Source organism: Zingiber officinale, chromosome 4A (genome assembly GCF_018446385.1).
Source record: "Zingiber officinale cultivar Zhangliang chromosome 4A, Zo_v1.1, whole genome shotgun sequence".
Lineage (NCBI taxonomy): Eukaryota > Viridiplantae > Streptophyta > Magnoliopsida > Zingiberales > Zingiberaceae > Zingiber > Zingiber officinale.
The window spans coordinates 7,110,232-7,129,461 of NC_055992.1; the positions used below are offsets into that span (position 1 = coordinate 7,110,232).

Here is a 19,230-nt window from a genome sequence, read left to right on the forward strand (position 1 = left end):
TTCCCTGCTTGAGTTTCATGAGCGTCAGAAGTTCGGTGTCCGACTGAGCTGTCGAAGTGTCGAGCCGACTACTATTCTTGCTGATCGGGAAGGTAGTTCACCCAATCGGACGTCTGCCCAAGACGTTGATCACTTTAACCTCTTATCGGGCGAGCCCCACCTTACCATCAGATCATCTTGTAATACTTATAGGACCATCAATTACTCTACTTATAAATATATCTAGAATGTGTTAGAAGTGTTGCCAACTAATTGGATCAAAAGACACGGTATCTTAGAAAAGATAAGTACAAGAAAAGGAAGAATCAAAAGTTCTAGAAGAACTGAAGAAGTGATTCCTGATGATGCAATAAGAGAAATTATTGAGCTAGATATGAATAATATTATTCATGTAGAATCATAGTTACATGAAAATAATGAGATTTTAATAAAATAATAAATGTGACATTTGCATCGTGCAAAGTGATGAAAATATGGATAATTTGGGGAAGGAAAATATAGAAGTGTTATTTTGATTAAAAAACGTCTTTTTAATCCTTCTAATAAAAAAAAGGAAAAAGGATGTTTTTTGGAAAGAAAAATTGTTTTTTTTTTTGAGACAGTGAACTAATGTTTGACAAAATCATCAATTCAAATAGAAGAACGAACGTTGAACAAATGCAAACTGTTCATAATTGTGGTTTAGGTTTGTGTCATGAGGTCAAAGAGACAATAGCAACATAGATTACTCCAGGGCTCAACTTGTTGTCTAATATCGACAGTGATTCAGCAAGAATAAAATATAAAAGATCTAAAAATCGTTATTAAAAATGCTATTTAATCAGTCAGTAGCATCCCACATGAATTGTTCTTTCTTCACACTGGAGCTAACAAATCCGTCAAAATCACAAAAATGCATCGATTATACTGAAAATAATGTAAATTTTCACCAACGTAAAAACGATTTGATTTCAGAAAACAGAGGCATTCCGTCAGCCATAAATCGAGGGCAGTGTCGAACTGGCGCTTGCAGTTTTTACACGCCCCCTGTGCCATCTTCCCGGCGGCGGCGGCGCCGCCTTTCTTTTATACGCACAGTCAACTATTCTTCTCAGTATCGCGTCTCCACTTCCTCCAACGACGGCACGCAGCTACGGCGAAGACGCGCCTTGACATTTTAAAACGGTCAGTTGGTGATCGATCGCCGAAAGAACCGATCGAAGGAGTCAACGCAGAAGCCTCGTCCGACCGATTCTGCTCTTGGGCGGTGCTACAAGACAAATGAACAATACCCAACACAGCTGTTGCGCCACCATTTCCAACCTGGATCCTCTAGTTAATTAATCGATCCTCAGCTGATTCAGTTTTCACATCTTTGCATCAGCTTCAATTCAAACAAAATAGATTCATCATGTACCAAAGTCGAATAGTTGGAAAATGAGAAATGTGACGTTTTTATTGAATATAAATTATGTCAGTGCCGTATTAAGAAAGAGATATTCAATGTTGATTTTTTGATATTTAAATTAGTCATCGACGATAAAATAAAAAAAAAAAAATAATAGAGAGCATAATATCTCACGTAGTGTGTACTTTCGTCCATGCTTAAACTTTCTTTTATATAGAGTTTATGTAGTGCACGTGCACTCTTCCCAAGATGAGCATACTTCTTAAAATTTTCCTTGAAAAGATTTATCAGTAAAATGTTACTGACACAGTATTATAATGGACCGAACATATCTCTGAAGTGACAGTGAAAACTTTCGCCATAGATCTTCTGACTGTTCATGTCCGGTGTCGGCGACACCAACTTCCAAAAGGATGTCGATGGATATCGGAGAGAGTGAAATGTTAGACCGAGCGGGTTAGCCGCTCGATCGGGATTTCGCCGTTTTGATATCTCGTCCGGTCGGCTAGAACCTCACTACTCCTGTGTGTATCGGCTCGATCGAAGTTCCACTCTACTACTGCCGAGTGGGGTAATCGCTCGGTCGAAGTTGAACTACACCAATGCCGTGCTCTGTTGTCTAGGTGAGCGGGGTAATCGTTCGGCTCGGTGTTTGCACCTCGTCTCTTCCTTCATTCGGCGTCCAATAATCCATTGAGTATTGATTGTTTGACTTCTCCCTGTGTTGAAGGTGACGACAGATCAAAGACCTCTCTCCTAATTCAGACATATTTCATCCGATTGATCGATGTTATATGTACGTTAATCATCTTGACTTTTACTTCCATTATAATCACAAGATGAGATTCTCTATCATGACCGCGTCACAAAGTATTCTGGATCGGATCCGTCTAAAATAATGATCATCTCAATGATTCATAAGATGTAGACGTCCTGTCAAATTATGAACTGTCTCTGTTACTTGCATGGCGGATTAGCTTTCCATCACTTCCATTGTACCTGACTCGTACCAGGGATCGATCCTAGTAGATATTGCAAGAACTTTGATAAACAAACCGACACTTGAGAAGCCATAGAAATAGAAAAAGAGAAATGTTGATACTGCATGATCGCACGAGTTTAGAAAATGATTGAATATTTTCCACTTTCATCTACTCTTCTCCTTCCTGCTGCTATTTTAACACCATCGGCTGTCATCATCTCTACTGTACTCGCTGCTTCGAGCAAGAAAGAGGCCCTGCGACTCCATATTGATCGCCTCATTTTAACACCAACTTCGAGATAGCATCGCGAAGGTGAGGCTGATTCATGTTTTTGCTAGCTGTTTCTTTTAGCGTTACTCCGAGATCGACGGGTTTTGATGGATAATGTTTGAAATCTTTTTGCAGAGGATCGATCCACGCCTCTCTGAGAAAGATTGTTCCACCAAGTACCAGACATGGGCGTGACGTTCTCCTTCCCCATTGCTTGCTACGCAGCCATCAATGGTGGTTTGGAAGCTATCCTCAGTTTAGGCTTGGGGTCTTCTATTCATGGCAAGTTACTATTCCAAGGATCAATGAGCCTCGATGGACGAGAGATGGATCCTCCCCCTGAGCCAGACAAATCCATAAAGCCTCATGATCCCGAAATCAAAAGGCCTGGCCATTTGAGGAAGAGGTCTCTGGACTCCATCTTGGTCCAACACGGCAGCCCCAAGCATGAGGCTGCTGTGAAGCTACAGAAGGTCTACAAGAGCTTTAGGACGAGGCGACAGCTCGCAGACTGCGCCGTCCTCGTCGAGCAGCGCTGGTGCGACCTTCCGCCCGCTCTGTTTCTCCAATTACATCGTCGTTGAACTCGCTATGCACATTTCAGGTGGAAGTTGCTAGATTTTGCACTGCTCAGGCGGAGTTCGGTGTCGTTTTTCGACATCGAGAAGCAAGAGTCCGCGGTTTCACGATGGTCCCGGGCGAAATCCAGAGCTGCCAAGGTAGGGAAAGGTTTGTCAAAGGATGAGAGAGCTCAGAAACTTGCTCTGCAGCATTGGCTCGAGGCAGTAAGTGTCGAACACATTGCAAATTGTTCCTTTTATTGGCAATTTCTCATTAATTTACTGCAAATTACAGATCGATCCGCGACACCGTTACGGTCACAATCTCCAATTCTACTATGATCGTTGGCTGCAGTGCGAGAGCATGCAGCCCTTCTTCTACTGGTTAGATTGTCCGATCAACATCTATTAAAATGGCCCAACTGATCAGATACAGTAGTGATCTGACAAAACTATTATAGGCTTGATGTCGGAGAAGGAAAGGAGGTCAACCTCGAACAGCATTGCACGCGATCGAAGCTTCAACAACAATGCATCAAGTATCTCGGCCCTGTAAGAACTCTCTCTCTCTCTGTCAGCATACAATCTCTGTGCGTGCATATCTGAAAATGTTTACTGGATTCTGCAGAAGGAAAGGGAAGCCTATGAAGTTATTATCGACGACGACGATGGAAAATTCTTATACAGACAGAGTAGGCAAGTGTTAGACACGAGTGATGGTCCAAAAGGTGCTAAGTGGATTTTCGTATTGAGCACATCGAAGAAATTATATGTTGCTGAGGTGAATGATCTCCATATGTCCTAGAAAAGCTTACACGATTGACACATCTATAATATTTGTTTGTTTGTGTTAAAAATTGCAGAAGAAGAAAGGAACGTTTCAGCATTCTAGTTTTCTGGCCGGCGGAGCCACTTCGGCCGCCGGCCAATTGGTAGTAGAAGATGGAATCCTGAAGGTATAGAAATTAGTTTGAGTTTCAATTGGAATTGATTTCACTGATTTTGCTATTGCCGTGTCTTGCAGGCTGTGTGGCCTCATAGTGGCCATTACCGCCCGACGGAGAAGAACTTCCAGGAGTTCATGAGGTTCCTTGAAGAAAACAATGTGGATCTTACTGATGTGAAGGTGAGCGAGTCAGTGTTATCTATTTGTTATAATTAAAACAGAAACAGATTTCTTATTCTTGTTCTTGTTCTTGGTTTGTACAGAGAAGTCCAACTGAGGAGGATGGTGAGCACAACCGATCGGAAATTGGAGTCGATTCACCTCAATTAGCTTCGTTTAAGCAATTAAACATCGATTGCTCAGCACGAACCTGCATACCATCGGAGCTGATTCTTCGAAGGATAAATTCGAAAAAGGTAATTAAATCGTATCAGTTGGGGAAGAAGCTCTCCTGCAAGTGGACAACCGGCGCAGGGCCGCGGATCGGCTGCGTGCGGGATTATCCGTCGGAGCTTCAATTTCAAGCCTTGGAGGAAGTAAATATATCGCCGAGAAGCCCCAGAAACTCGAGATTTCGTTCGCCGGGCCTTGCCATTTGCCAAGTGCCCAAGTCTAACTGTCTAAGGAAGGATGAAACATCCTCGCAGAAGGAATTCTAGATGTTGAAAAGCAAAAATTAAAAGCATTCAATTCATTTATTTGGTAGTCTCTAGAGATACTATCACACATTTTCAAGAGCCAAATTAAACTGAAATAATTTTTGCTTGACTAGGATGACAATTTTCATCCCGTGGTGGAGGATCCGATAATAGACGAGGACATGTAAGATTCTTTTTTTGACTCGATTAATTAAATAATCAAGTAATTAATAATGAGAATTTTCAGATACGAGTACCAATCTAATATAATTCTATTCATACTCAACTCGAATATCTAATTAATATCTAGTTAAAAAATATTTTTTTAAAAAAAAAAATGACATTAGTTACTCACAGGATGAAGGGTAAAAAAATTATATCTATAAAGAAAGAATTTTGATATGCTGCATTCCTTATGTTGCACACCCCGTGAACATCTCAAAAAAAATTTCATTTATGTAAAATCTAACAATTTGATAATCGAAAACTTAAAACAATAAAAAAAAAATAAAAAATAACAAAATGGTTACCTTGCATGCACACAAGCGCGTACATTGCTTGCGTCCAACGTAATAGTAGGTGTATATATATACACACTGCGACCCCGATGATTTGGACCAATTTTTTTATTATTATTATTTTTTACTTACAGATATGCTATTTAGAATTTTGTTTTTAGGGTTTAAAATTAAATTATACTGGTTAGATTATACATACTTAAATTATTTATTTATAGTTTTAAGATAATTTAATCTTTTACCTTTTAATTTAGGATTTAGGTTTTCTTAATCTAGCTCTATATAAGATTTTGTATTAGCTATTTTTTTTTTCTAGTTGTCAATTTCTATAATGGTATTAAGTTAAAAAAATTCAAATTAAAAAAATATTTTAGATGTGCGCGGCTTAAAATCCTTAACATATATATATATATATATATATATATACACGGACAATCCGTGAGCACCGTGTTGTTATTTGTTTAATTTTTACTTCAACCTAAACACTAAACTCACTCAACTCTAAACTCTAATAAAAAAATTAACACATCATCAGTGTCTAGACTAAAGAAAGTAAAAAATCAATAAAAAAATGTATATATATATAATGTTTATGTTATTTTTATAGGATAATAGTATAAGGATAAATTATTTTTAATATTTTATTATTTCTTTTTATCATGTTTAATTCGTTAATTTTTATCTTTAATTTTTTATTATGTTCTTAAGAATTTGATTGTTGGGAGGAAACTCTATATTTATCAACATCCATATTTTTATTGAAATAATTTAAATTAAAAAATATATATAATTATAGACAATAATAGAATAATTAAAATGGTGTCAAAAAAAAAAAAAAAAAGACCTCCAGCGCCCCCGTCAATTCGTCCCAGAACCAACATGGAGGAGGTAAATTACGGACGGCTAATAGCCTTTGGAATAGTGACTAGCACATAAGAAAGGTATTTATCTCGATTTTATCGAGATTCGAACCCCAGACTTCATGATGATATTATCTTATGTGTTAATCATTAGACTCATCCGAGGAGACAGAATAATTGAAATGGAGATGAGATGAAAATTGGCGAGGATGGAAATTGAATATGGGACGGAGACAGGGACGAAACATATAAAATCTGATCTACCCATTCCCGTCCTACGCTTGACCAGTCCATCGTACGGAGTTCGCAGACCAACAATTAAATTGAATTACGGAGCCAGCAAGTAGTACTACTACCGTGTTGGTACCAGTACTTCCATCCAGATCGATCACAAAATCTATGCAGAAAGAAATGCATCGATCCGAAGCTTCAATAATGTCAGTTAATTTTCTGCTTCACAAAATTAATTATCTCAAGATGGTACGCCCTCCCTAGTCCCTCCGCCGTTCTTTTCGGCAGGAAACTTCCTGCCACCTTCCTCTTTCTCCATAGAGCAGTTGATTCCGAAACAGAGCGATCCCGTGCCTTGTTTTTAGCAGCAGTCCTTTCGCTTTCCGACGATACGTACACGTCTGAGAGACGTGCATGATCGATCCCATGTATTGCATATATAATTTTGCACTTCCAGTTTCACTCATGGAGCTGCTTATCGTGTTTAATTTTGGGGCAGGGAGGAAGGTTCGTTGAAGCTTCTCTCTTCGGTTGCGGATAACCGCGAGCGGCCCATGGACCGCGTAAATGATTATAAAAACAAATGATAATCATAAATTAAGTTACGTTCAATCATGCATCATAAATTGCCCGTTAAATTTAACCATAACACAGCACTCAAGCTATCTGTTGAGAGATATCTAAAACCACAATTGAGGCAGAGGCCACCACAAGCGTCCCCTGCCCCGCGATTGCTACAACTGCCCATGACGACAAGCCGGCGAAGCTTCTCGGAAGCCTCTGGCTTTTGTCGCAGTTCGTAGGCCGTTTTTTTGACATGCATCATGCATGCGTACTCTGTCGTGCTATTATCGGATCGTGAGTGCGTTCTCGTATATAAATAGAGTGATCGAGTGCAGTCGCACTTATTATTCAGTGATCAACAGTGAGATTCATGGCGGCACTGGAAGCTGGGAATTATCTTAAATTGAGCGGCGGCGGCGGCGGCGGCGGCCGGGGTAAGGAGAAAGAGATCAAGGAGGTGCACGGCCGCACGGCACACAACATGTCGTCGTCGTCGCTGCGGAAGAAGTCGGACCTGACGCTGCTGTCCAAGGTGCGCTGCGGGCTGCTCAGGGACCTGCTCGCCAACTTACAGGAGATCTTCCTCGGCACCAAGCTCTTCGTCCTCTTCCTCGCCATCCCCCTCGCCATCGTCGCCAACTACTGCCATTTCGGACGTGTACGTATATATATATTTACACTTTCAATGAACATGGGAAGGAATTGATTGCATGCGTGGTACGTGTTTGACGAAATGCCTCACCGGGATTCATATTTTGCTTTGTTGAAACTGCACAAGAAATGATAATCAACTTTGCTTCATTTCCTTGACGTGAAATCAAATGTTTAATTTGGTAATTTTCTAAACAGGAATGGATGTTCGCTTTGAGCTTGCTTGGTCTCATCCCACTTGCCGAGCGTGTCAGCTTCCTCACAGAGTACTACTCATACTTATCATACTTCAGTTGTTCTTTCTTGATTGCTTAATTAATCTTTATCTTGATTCTAAATATATAATTAATTCCGTTCGTTTCTCAATTGACTTTGGCAGGCAGATTGCATTTTATACTGGTCCTACTGGTAATTAATGCAGTGCACATATAACTTCTGTTTTTGTTTAATAATTGCCTTGATTAACCAGGGTTTAATCACTGTTCTTGATGCTATACAGTGGGTGGACTGTTGAATGCAACATGTGGAAATGTCACGGAGCTGATCATTGCAATCTTTGCTTTGCAACAAGGGAAGATTGAAGTCCTGAAATATTCCTTGCTTGGATCAATCCTGTCCAATCTTTTACTTGTACTTGGGTCCTCTCTCTTCTCTGGTGGCTTGGCCAATCTACACTCGGACCAACTGTTTGATCGAGTAAGCTTCTAGAGGTTAATTAATTACTTGCTACTACAGTTCACCTTGATCAATCATCTTTCCATTAACTGCTTATAATTATACATGCAGAAGCAAGCTGATGTGAACACTGCTCTTCTTCTCTTGGGTGCACTTTGCCACATCCTGCAGTTGTTGTTCCGATATGCGCCCAAGTCAGGAGGGCACACCACAGCTCTTGCACTGGCTATGTCGAGAGCTTGCAGCATCATCATGCTCCTTGGCTACGTTGCTTACCTCTTCTTCCAGCTCAAGACCCACAGCCAATTCTTTGAAACACAACAGGTGATATATAGTATCAAACGGATTGGTGCTTTGAACAACACTAGAGTACTCAATCATAAATTGTGTTCTCCTTGCGTGAATTGCAGGAGGAGGACGATGACAATGACGATGCGGTAACTGAAGATAAACCAGTGATTGGATTTGCAAGCGCAATGACATGGTTGGTGGGAATGGCCATTGCGATCACCCTGCTGTCTGAGTTTGTTGTTGACACTATTGAGGTATAATTTTTTTTTCACCCCTTTAATATGCTTTACATCATGCTCCAATCTTTTTCAATTAGAGCTCCACCATATATATTTAGGTTGCTTCAGATTCATGGGGTCTATCTGTGAGCTTCATTAGCATCATCTTGCTCCCAATTGTTGGAAATGCAGCAGAACATGCTGGTGCCATCATTTTTGCTTTCAAGAACAAGCTGGTAGAGAACCTTTACTCATCCCTGTATAATTTGACTATTTGATTGTATATATATATATATATAATCTGTTGAATTGTGACAGGATATTACCCTTGGTGTTTCCCTTGGTTCAGCAACTCAGATATCCATGTTTGTGGTAAGGAATATTGAATTAACATGAAGTAGCATTAAAATAATTAGTATATATATACTTATATATAGCTCATAATAAAAGGCTTTAATTTACATCTCTTAGGTTCCTCTAACTATTGTTGTGGCCTGGATAATGGGAATCGAGATGGATCTTGATCTTGATCTGTTAGGAACTGGTTCATTGCTCATGGCAATTCTAGTTGTAGCCTTCACTTTACAGGTAACTTGCAGCTATTCTTTCATAAATGCAAGGATTTCAGACAAAAAGGATGAAACTTTTGTAGGAATAATCATAATGTTCATGAATTAAGGGCACTTTTACAGGATGGAAGTTCACACTACTTGAAGGGACTTGCTCCACTGCTATGCTACCTGGCAATTGGTGCATGCTTCTTTGTTTTAAAATCACCAGCAAATGAGTAAGAAGAGTACTCAAGAAATGTTTCTGCAAAGAAGAGCTCATCATGGGAAATTAATGACTACTATTTGCATGAAGAAGTATAATGTTTCTGCAACTCTTCCTCCTTCAGGCTTTGCTTGGAGTGGCTCATGTATTTGCATAAGTTGATGTTTATGGAAAATTAATTCTGTAGTTAAATTGTTCGTTTGTTTTTGTATTTTTTGAACTTCATTGTGTTAATAATAAAATTTCAACTAAGTATATAAGACTTAATTAGTTTCCTTAATTTAACCTTGTTCATTCATATTCATATCTAACTTGAGTGGAGATTTGATCATTGCCAAGTCATTGTTTCAATTGTCGTTGTCCCTTCAATTATTCGCACGAACAATGATTAATGCTTTCAACTTTTATTAATACAAGAATACATATTTAGAAAGACAGCTCAGTCATCGTGATTTATTCTATGAATTATCAAAAAAACTAAAAAAAAAAAAATCTATTTGTTAAGCTAACTTTCAAATCAAACATGTAAAAATAATGTTTAATAAATTTTACATTGTTAATCAATATTGTACTGAACCAAGTAGGTAGTTTCCATATTACTCATTTCATGTATATATCAAAATTTTAGAATTTTGAAAAAGCATAGTATATTATCAATATGCCTTCTTTTTCATCATTCATCGATTATTTATTCGCCAATAGTTGACTACTAAAATCAATCGATTTCTAAATTTACAATATTAGATTGATGATTAACAGTCCCATCAGTTGACTATTACACAGCTCGTTGTGCCTAGATGAAGCCACATTAGACTCGTCCTGGGCTATAGCCCACCTTATTTTTTTAAATTATTATTATCTATATAAATTTTATTAAGTATTAAATTTTTTTAATAAAATAAATAAACAAATAAATTGAATCATCGACCATAAAATAAGGGTGCTAATTTAAAATTAAATTAATCCCTGCCTATGATACTGTATGATAAGACATTCGGGTTGTCATCTAGATATTCATGATTCAATCTTTAACTATGATATATTTATGAAATTTTTTCATCCAAATGGGACACGCAACCAAAGGATACTAGACTTTTAGATTGGTCACTGCGCACACTTTCCGATTGACCCTAGTGGTCGATGGAAAATTTTCATGAAGTCGTGCCGGTCACCTTAGGGATAATCAATGAAATTAACTGGATTTATCATATTTTATCCCTGGAGCTATGGTGCAGTGATAAGACATTCAGATTATTACTTAGGTACCTGTGGTTCGATCCCTAGGTATGGTAAATTTGTATGAATTTTTTCTCTAAATGGGACACGCAACTAAAAGATGTTGGACTTCTGGGCTATTCGCCATGAGCACTTCCCGATTTACCTTAGTGATCAATAGAAAATTTCTATGAGAGTGGACCGATCACCCATACTAGATATTATCAACTTGATTAATCATATTTTTTATTTAAAATTAAATTATACATTGTCAATTTGATTAATCATATTTTTTTTATTTAAAATTAAATTAGACATTATCAACTTGATTAATCATATTTTTTTATTTAAAATTAAATTGGGGTCAACTAAAACCAGAATTGATTTGATTTTGGTTTAGGCAAGTGATGATTGATCAAGTTGAATTGGATTAAACCAGAATTGATTTAATTAGAGAATTTTTAGAAAAACCTAATTTCTCTTTTGTTTTATTTTTTCCCGTAGGCAATCTCGCTAAGTCTCCACGTGTTGACTTCTTCTTTTTTTCATCTTTTTCTTCCTTTTCTCTGTTTTTTTTTAACACTAACTTAGTTGTTTTTTTTAATCTCATTCTCCAACAACATTTCACTTTTATTCTTCCTCTTCTCAACATTTCTCCTTCTTCTCTTCCTTTTGTTATTTTTCAGCCGACTAATAGCAACCCAGTCCTTTATCTCCAACGAGAGTAACAATTAGTTTACTTTCTCTTTTCTTCCGAGCTAATTTAGATTATCGAAAAAAAAAGATAAGTTTTCTTTTCTTTTCATTTCATCTTGGTAGTTGTTTTGTTGAAGAGTATAATATAATATAATAATTTTTAATTATATATATAATTTATTATATTTTTTATATTAATATAAAAGGAAGTTTTGGTGTAATGATAAAATTATTATTATGTGATTAAAATTTAAAATTTGAGTCTTGAAAGTAAAATAAGATCAGACTACATATGGGACCCTTCTCTATGAGATCTGGTATTAATAGGAGATTCGTGTACCAATTATTACATTAAGTGCAAGTCCATCGAAACTCAAATTCCTAGATTTATCCCTATTATTCATAATTATCTATTTGGGCTATGAAATTCACAAACGAGGACATAATTATACTCACGATGATATCAGAAGCGAATTAATTTGATTTTAAGTATTTTTAAGATGCAGTGAGTTTTGATTAAAATTTATTGATAATTTTAAAATCATTAAGAATTAAAATACAATGGATATCTTAATTTGTTTATGAATATCATAAACGATCTTCTAAATTTTATTAATTTCATTATTAAGAGATAGACAACTAAACTTGTTATTTGGAAAGAGATGATACCATCATAAATTCATATTAATAAAAAAAATCTCCTTAAAAATAATTAAACAGACATTTAAATAGATTTGAAAATTTAAAAAAAACAAAGAAAAAATAGTAAAAATATTCAGAACTAAAACAAGCTTCAATTTGATTGATACCCTCTCTTGTCATTCATCCCGAGTCATAGATTATGGACTATGTCAGTTTGAACTATCGTCTCACATCATTATATTTCTCATGATCTTGCTGTAACTAAAGAGGTGATTACGCTCACCCCAGATGTTATTTATAGTTCACCTGAGATTATATGAATAAAGATAAATTATTAGGTCAATTTATAATCGATAGTTAAGTTGATTAGAAGATAAGAAAGATTTTTTTTATGACGTTATGCATCCCAGAAAATGAGAATCTTATTGAGTGTAATTGAAATCCTTAAATCTAAATTCCACAACTTAAATTAAGAAATATGAATTTTTAAAATTTTATTTTACGAGGTATACTTGATTTCCTCGATAATTATCATTGTTGTCGGTGCACCCAAACACAGCACCGCCAAAACGCATCGAGCGAAAGATTCCAAATAATTTGCAGCACGCAGTCTGTTCCTTCTCTTGTCTCAGCAAATCTGTCCTTGCTGTACTGATCACTACTTGAAAATTATACAAAAATCCGTCTTTTTCCAAATCAAGATCGAGAAGGAACTTGAGTCCTCTTGCTTGTTGATCATGCTAAACAAGACAAAAAATCAGCAAACAATAACAAACCTTTTTCCAACAAATGGACTAATTATACATATAAATATACGTCGCAAACACTAAATCACTGACTCCGCCATCCGCGGCACAGAAAACGCGTAGAGCCGTCGGCGATACCCCACCCTTCAGTTGTAGTGGATGGAGATCCATGTATCCCCGCCGGGAATGGCGCGCTGTGTTTCTTCAAAGTTACTGGATTGCAGTGTGAACAATGAGAACAGAGACCCTTTCTATTTGGTTCTTCACTGTTGCATGGATTTACCTGGGGATCTACCGCCTGTGGCCACGGGGAAAGAAGAAATACTTTATTTTGTCTCGGAAAGCAGACTTCTTGCTTGGATCTCAAGCCTTGTGTGTATGTGAAGGACCACTAACTCTTTATTCATGCAACGATTAGTGGCGTCGCCAACCAAGTTGTTCGCCATGAACTCGCTGCGTCGCTTTGTCGAGTAGAAATTTTAGCCGGTGGCAGTTCGTTCAGAAGAGGACAGAACGCGCCAAACGTGCATGATGGTACTGGAGTCTACTGCAGCGTGATAGGCGAAGCCAAAACCCACCGACGAGAGACAGATCCATCACTCGCTCACTTGAAGATTTACCGTCTTCCATAACCGCTCTCATTCAAGAGTGTCGGCCAGCTTTCAAGAACTAATCTTTACCGGTTCTGCTCTATCCCGACCTAACACGGCCATGGAGGGTGGGCAACAAGAAATGCGCTTATTTATTGCCTTGTGGGCGAAAAAAGTTGGCGTCTTGCGGCCTCCGATGAGATGAGCTGCACGGTTGGCGCTGCCATAGCCCTACACCTTGCCCATCTGGTGTGAGGAGGTAAAGGGGGATGCCGCACTGCACTCACCTGCTCTTTAACTTTTTTTCTGTTATAAATTATATCGCTTGCACTGCAGCAGGATTCGATCTCCTTGGCATTGTGGAGAGACCGCGCTGGTGACCTTTAGCTCTACCCCCTTTGGGAGGAGTGTGAGATCTGAGAGATTGGAGTGGGATTGAGAATGGCAGTCCAGAGCTCACCACATTTCCTCTCCCCACTCCCCTTTTCCCTCCTCCTGCTTTTCCTCCTCCCCGCGGCGCAATGTGGTGTGACCTATGACAGGAAGGCCATCGTCATCAATGGACAGCGGAGGATCCTCATCTCAGGCTCCATTCACTACCCCAGAAGCACCCCAGAAGTAGTTTCCCTAAACATCAAAAGCTTCTTTTTTACCTTTATCTTTTATTAATCTTCTTTTAGGTGACTGTTGTTGAGGATTTTCACCCTAATCTTAGATGCGCATTGTTGATTGTTGATTCGGTGTGGCAGATGTGGGAAGGACTTGTACAAAAAGCTAAAGATGGAGGATTGGATGTTATACAGACTTATGTCTTCTGGAACGGCCATGAACCTTCACCTGGCAGTGTATTTTGCAGATCTCCCTTGCTAATTTCTTGGTTCTTTGTTTGTTGTGCTTCAATTTGAGGGCAAAGTATCAATTTGTTTTCCTTTTTCTGGCAGTATAATTTCGAGGGAAGGTATGACTTGGTTAGGTTTATCAAGACAGTCCAGAAGGTGGGGCTGCATGTTCACCTCCGAATTGGACCGTATGTTTGTGCAGAGTGGAATTTTGGGTACTTCTCTCTCAGATTTTTCTTGTAGATGTGTGATTAAATTTTATTTGTTCCTCATTTTTGCTTTCCTCGTTGGTTTAGAGGATTTCCAGTTTGGTTGAAATATGTGCCCGGAATCAGCTTCAGAACAGATAATGAGCCTTTCAAGGTAAATTCCTTGAACCATTCTTTCATAGTCAATCATCCTATATTTTTCTCGTGTTGAATTGTTGCAAGAACAATGTAGTTTTCCCTGTTTGCTTTAAGTTTCATGTCTTACAAGTATATATGATAATTTTTTCTACAGATGGCTATGCAAGGTTTCACCCAGAAAATTGTTGATATGATGAAGAGTGAATCACTTTTTGCTTCTCAGGGTGGGCCGATCATCCTTTCACAGGCATGTTTCTCATCATGTTTTATTTTCATTGGAAGATTAGGATGATAGGAGATAGAATAATGGTTTACCTTGGAATTTTTCGATGCAGATTGAAAACGAGTATGGGCCTGAAAGTAAGGCATTTGGCGCCGCTGGTCATGCATACATGAACTGGGCTGCACAAATGGCTGTCGGGTTGGGCACTGGTGTACCATGGGTGATGTGTAAGGAGGAGGATGCTCCTGAATCAGTGGTAAGGGAACAAATTGGTGGAGTTGTGTTATAGGAAGAGTTATATTCCTTTATCTAATACATTCACCTTATAAGCTTGTGCTTAATTTTTAGTTATCTTTGTTAGACTTCATTTGTCTTCTTGTTGACATATGTTTTCGATATGTTTCTGAAGGTTTCTAATGTTTGAAACAGATAAATACATGCAATGGCTTCTATTGTCATAGTTTTACTCCAAATAAGCCTTATAAGCCTACCATGTGGACAGAAGCTTGGAGTGGTTGGTAAGTTGCTAAGCAATTTCGGTTTTCCTTTTAAATGTGAGATTTGTACATGGACTATCGTATATGTTATGACCATGTGGATAAAGATGAATAATGCTGGGGATTCTCAAAATCCTTCTGTGCTACCAATATAGGTTTACAGAATTCGGAGACACTATCCGTCAACGACCAGTTCAAGATCTTGCATTTGCTGTGGCACGTTTTATACAAAAGGGCGGCTCATTTATAAACTATTACATGGTTGGAACTACAATCCATCTCTCTAAATTATCTTCGCCCTTAGATGATTCTAAACTGCTAATTTTTTTTTTTTCCTTTGGTTGCTGATTAAGTACCATGGAGGAACTAATTTCGGGCATACAGCTGGAGGACCCTTCATCACAACCAGTTATGACTATGATGCACCGATTGACGAATATGGTATGACAGAGAAATACCCTTTTATCTTTCAAGAAGCGTAAGAAAATGATTGAAATTTTTGCCAATGATTTTCTGCCTGAGTTGGATAGGATGAACTAAAGACCTATTGTCACATTAGAATGACTATAGGGTCATGGCATACTCATCTGCTCTGTAACCTAAAAATCCCTTGTAAAATCCAACTCAATCGTAACTTGTTCAGTGTGGCTTTACTAGATAATTGTCTGTCATGATATTTCACTTATATTTCTACATCTTGTGCATAGCTTTGTCGTGTAGAAGCATTTAAAATAGTTATTTTTCATTTGTTAATTATTTGTCATTTGCGATCATAAGCTACGTTCGTGTCAGAAATCTGATATTAGCACAATATCTTATTAACGCTAGAGTAAATTAATTTGTCTTGACACTTGAACTACATATAATGTGTTTAAAAAGAAGAAAGATTTAGTATGTGTTACTTGCATCTTCTGATTTTCTGTGACAAAATGGCAGGATTAGTCCGAGAACCAAAGTACGGGCACTTGAAAGAGCTTCACAGGGCCATTAAGTTGTGTGAGCAAGCTCTTATTTCTGCCGATCCTACTGTTACTTCTTTGGGAAACCTCCAAGAGGTTTGTTAGATTCTAAGTTAGCACTAACTAAATAAGGTTTCCATGATTTTGGAGATCAAAATGACTCAATGATAATTGATTGTCTTCTTCGAATTTAGGCTCATGTTTTCAGCCCCCAATCTGGAGGATGTGCAGCTTTCCTTGCTAATTATGATACAAATTCCTTTGCAAGAGTAATGTTCAACAACATGCACTACAGCCTCCCACCATGGTCAATCAGCATCTTACCGGACTGCAGAAATGTAGTTTTCAACACTGCAAAGGTAAGCTCAATTATTTTACCGGATGAGTTGGATACTATCATAGTTAATCTTACTAATTGGAAAGTGTTTTTGTTGTCAAATTACCACAGATCGGAGTGCAAACATCTCAGATGCAAATGTACCCAATTAATGCTCAGTCACTTGTGTGGGAGACCTATGATGATGAGGTAGCTTCACAGGGAGAAAACTCACTAATTACCTCGACTGGGCTGTTAGAACAGATAAATGTCACAAGGGATACAAGTGACTACTTGTGGTACATCACTAGGTGTGACTTTATCCAACATACCTTTCTCAATTTAAGTATAGCTAGATCTGCTCCATCTTAATTTTCTTCGACTTTCTTCAATGCGCTAATAATGATCCACACACTGAATTAATTACACTATTGTGTTATTTTGTTTAGTGTTGATGTCAATCCTGCTGAAGAATTCTTACAACGAGGTCGGCGTCCTGTTCTCACCGTCCATTCTGCTGGTCATGCTCTTCATGTCTTTATTAATGGAGAGCTCTCAGGTATATTAATGTGTCGCTTGTGTTCTTTCGAATACAATGATTCTTAAACTTTGAATATGGTATGGAAGGTTCTGCTTATGGGACCAGGAAGGATAGGAAGATCAAATTTTCTGGTAATGTCAATCTTCGCGCTGGAACTAATAAAATTGCACTGTTAAGTGTGGCTGTTGGGCTACCAGTAAGTTACTTTTTTGTCATTTCTATCAACCATATTTCCAAGTCGAGGAATCAAACACTGAACTTCTTTTTTTGCACAATTACTTTGGTGAAGAACGCAGGCCCACATTACGAGTTGTGGAGTACTGGAGTTCTAGGTCCTGTTGTGTTACATGGTTTTGATGGGGGCAGCAAGGACCTAACATGGCAGCAATGGTCATATCAGGTTATCACATTTGTTCATTATAGTTTTCGTTTACGAGCTGAATTTCAGACATAGTGAAGCAATAAGTTTTTTTGGTTTTCTGCTTTTGTAGGTTGGTCTTAAAGGAGAAGCCATGAATTTGCATTCCTTGGAGGGTACTTTCTCTGTTGAGTGGATGCAATCCTCATTAGCAGTTCAAAATCAGCAGCCTTTAACATGGTACCGGGTAAGTACATACATTATCATGATTCTAATCTAAAATGATGATTTTTAGCACCTATGTTTTTGCTATTACCGTTTTGCAGGCGTATATTGATGCTCCTGATGGGGATGAGCCATTAGCTTTGGATATGGGAAGTATGGGAAAGGGCGAGGCTTGGATAAATGGGCAAAGTATTGGAAGATACTGGACTGCATCTGCTCCTAATGAACATTGCAGTTCATGCAGTTATACAGGGACATATCGATCGCCAAAGTGTCAAAGCAATTGTGGCCAACCAACCCAAAGATGGTAATTTTTGCCATTGTGAAAAGGAACTCAAACTTGTAATCCTTTATTTGGATAGAATTAGGATCTTGTGTCTGTCAATTCCTGTAACAAAATTTTAGTAAGTGTTGGGTGCTAAGTATTTGATATTCAGGTACCATGTGCCAAGATCCTGGTTACAGCCATCGAGAAATCTACTAGTAGTATTTGAAGAGCTTGGAGGTGATGCGACAAAAATCTCTCTAGCTAAGAGATCCATCTCCAGTGTGTGTGCTGATGTATCTGAATGGCACCCCATGATAAAAAATTGGGAGATAGAGAGTTATGGTCGGCCTGAAGAACACCACAAGCCAAAGGTCCACCTCCAATGCACTCCGGGACAAGTTATATCAGCCATCAAATTTGCTAGCTATGGAACACCCGTCGGAACATGTGGAAATTTCCAACAGGGAGCATGCCATTCATCAAATTCCTACAGTATTTTGGAAAAGGTCTCCACACTTCTCTTTTCTCCTTCTCGTCAATCTAAAAGCATTCAGCAACCAAGTAGACACAGTTACTTTGATGCATGTATCATCCTTAATTCTTTGTTTGATCTGAACAGAAGTGCATTGGACAGCAGAGGTGTATGGTTGCCATCTCCGCCACCAATTTTGGTGGGGATCCATGCCTACATGTCATGAAAAGAGTCGCGGTAGAAGCCATATGCTCTGCAGTTGCTCAACCAATGCATTGATCTTCATAAAGCACATAGAGGAAGTTCTTAATATCTCGAAAGAAGGCTGAGAAAATCTCGGCACAGTTGTAAAGTGTGTGTCAATCCAAGTTGCTTCTTTGGATTCTCAGTTGTTTGGCTTGCTGGCTTGCAATTAGAAGTCGGTGCCAGGTCAGAAAGCAAGAGGAAAGTAGAGAAAAATCCTCCATCTTCATGCTTTGGTATGGTAATGAAGTCATCGTGTGATTGGTGCAGTTGCAGGAATCCAATGCCTCGTTGCCGCCATTAGTTTTCTTCCAGATTTTGATCAGTACAAAACTGGTTGCAAAAATTCAATTAGTGATGTCGTCTGCTGCCGTCTCTATCTTGTTCTTGGATGGCATGTCTTGTAATGAATTGTGTGGCAATGAGAACCTTTTCTTACATGTTCCTCTTCTTGTTGTCTGCTTAACTGTTAAAACAGGTTGGATTA

General features: G+C 38.3%; 3 protein-coding genes across 4 annotated transcripts; all 3 read left to right on the plus strand.

Moving 5' to 3' along the window:
• Positions 1 to 2,457: 2,457 nt before the first annotated feature.
• On the plus strand, positions 2,458 to 4,851 carry LOC121969431 (IQ domain-containing protein IQM6-like). Its single transcript, XM_042519535.1, has 9 exons — positions 2,458 to 2,682; positions 2,776 to 3,178; positions 3,245 to 3,425; positions 3,496 to 3,584; positions 3,662 to 3,752; positions 3,829 to 3,981; positions 4,064 to 4,156; positions 4,225 to 4,326; positions 4,410 to 4,851. The coding sequence occupies exons 2-9, from the start codon at positions 2,826 to 2,828 to the stop codon at positions 4,803 to 4,805; spliced, it is 1,458 nt and encodes a 485-aa protein (XP_042375469.1). The 5' UTR covers positions 2,458 to 2,682; positions 2,776 to 2,825; the 3' UTR covers positions 4,806 to 4,851.
• Positions 4,852 to 7,285: 2,434 nt separating this feature from the next.
• On the plus strand, positions 7,286 to 9,846 carry LOC121969432 (vacuolar cation/proton exchanger 3-like). 2 transcript variants are annotated; one of them, XM_042519537.1, is made up of 10 exons: positions 7,286 to 7,615; positions 7,807 to 7,874; positions 7,988 to 8,016; positions 8,108 to 8,304; positions 8,395 to 8,607; positions 8,694 to 8,828; positions 8,912 to 9,028; positions 9,111 to 9,164; positions 9,264 to 9,380; positions 9,472 to 9,846. In XM_042519537.1, exons 1-10 carry the CDS (start codon positions 7,328 to 7,330, stop codon positions 9,577 to 9,579), a joined length of 1,326 nt encoding a protein of 441 aa, XP_042375471.1. In that variant the 5' UTR covers positions 7,286 to 7,327; the 3' UTR covers positions 9,580 to 9,846. The 2 variants fall into 2 exon arrangements, with proteins under 2 accessions (XP_042375471.1, XP_042375472.1); XM_042519538.1 differs by having other exon boundaries at positions 7,287 to 7,615; positions 9,485 to 9,846.
• A 3,356-nt stretch (positions 9,847 to 13,202) lies between these two features.
• LOC121969433 (beta-galactosidase 5-like) lies at positions 13,203 to 19,188 on the plus strand. Its single transcript, XM_042519539.1, has 20 exons — positions 13,203 to 13,714; positions 13,795 to 14,073; positions 14,205 to 14,300; positions 14,397 to 14,509; positions 14,591 to 14,657; positions 14,796 to 14,888; positions 14,977 to 15,120; positions 15,294 to 15,382; positions 15,517 to 15,622; positions 15,715 to 15,802; positions 16,298 to 16,416; positions 16,515 to 16,679; positions 16,769 to 16,947; positions 17,086 to 17,195; positions 17,264 to 17,373; positions 17,467 to 17,577; positions 17,669 to 17,782; positions 17,862 to 18,067; positions 18,198 to 18,534; positions 18,648 to 19,188. Exons 2-20 carry the CDS (start codon positions 13,897 to 13,899, stop codon positions 18,777 to 18,779), a joined length of 2,556 nt encoding a protein of 851 aa, XP_042375473.1. The 5' UTR covers positions 13,203 to 13,714; positions 13,795 to 13,896; the 3' UTR covers positions 18,780 to 19,188.
• Positions 19,189 to 19,230: the final 42 nt, after the last annotated feature.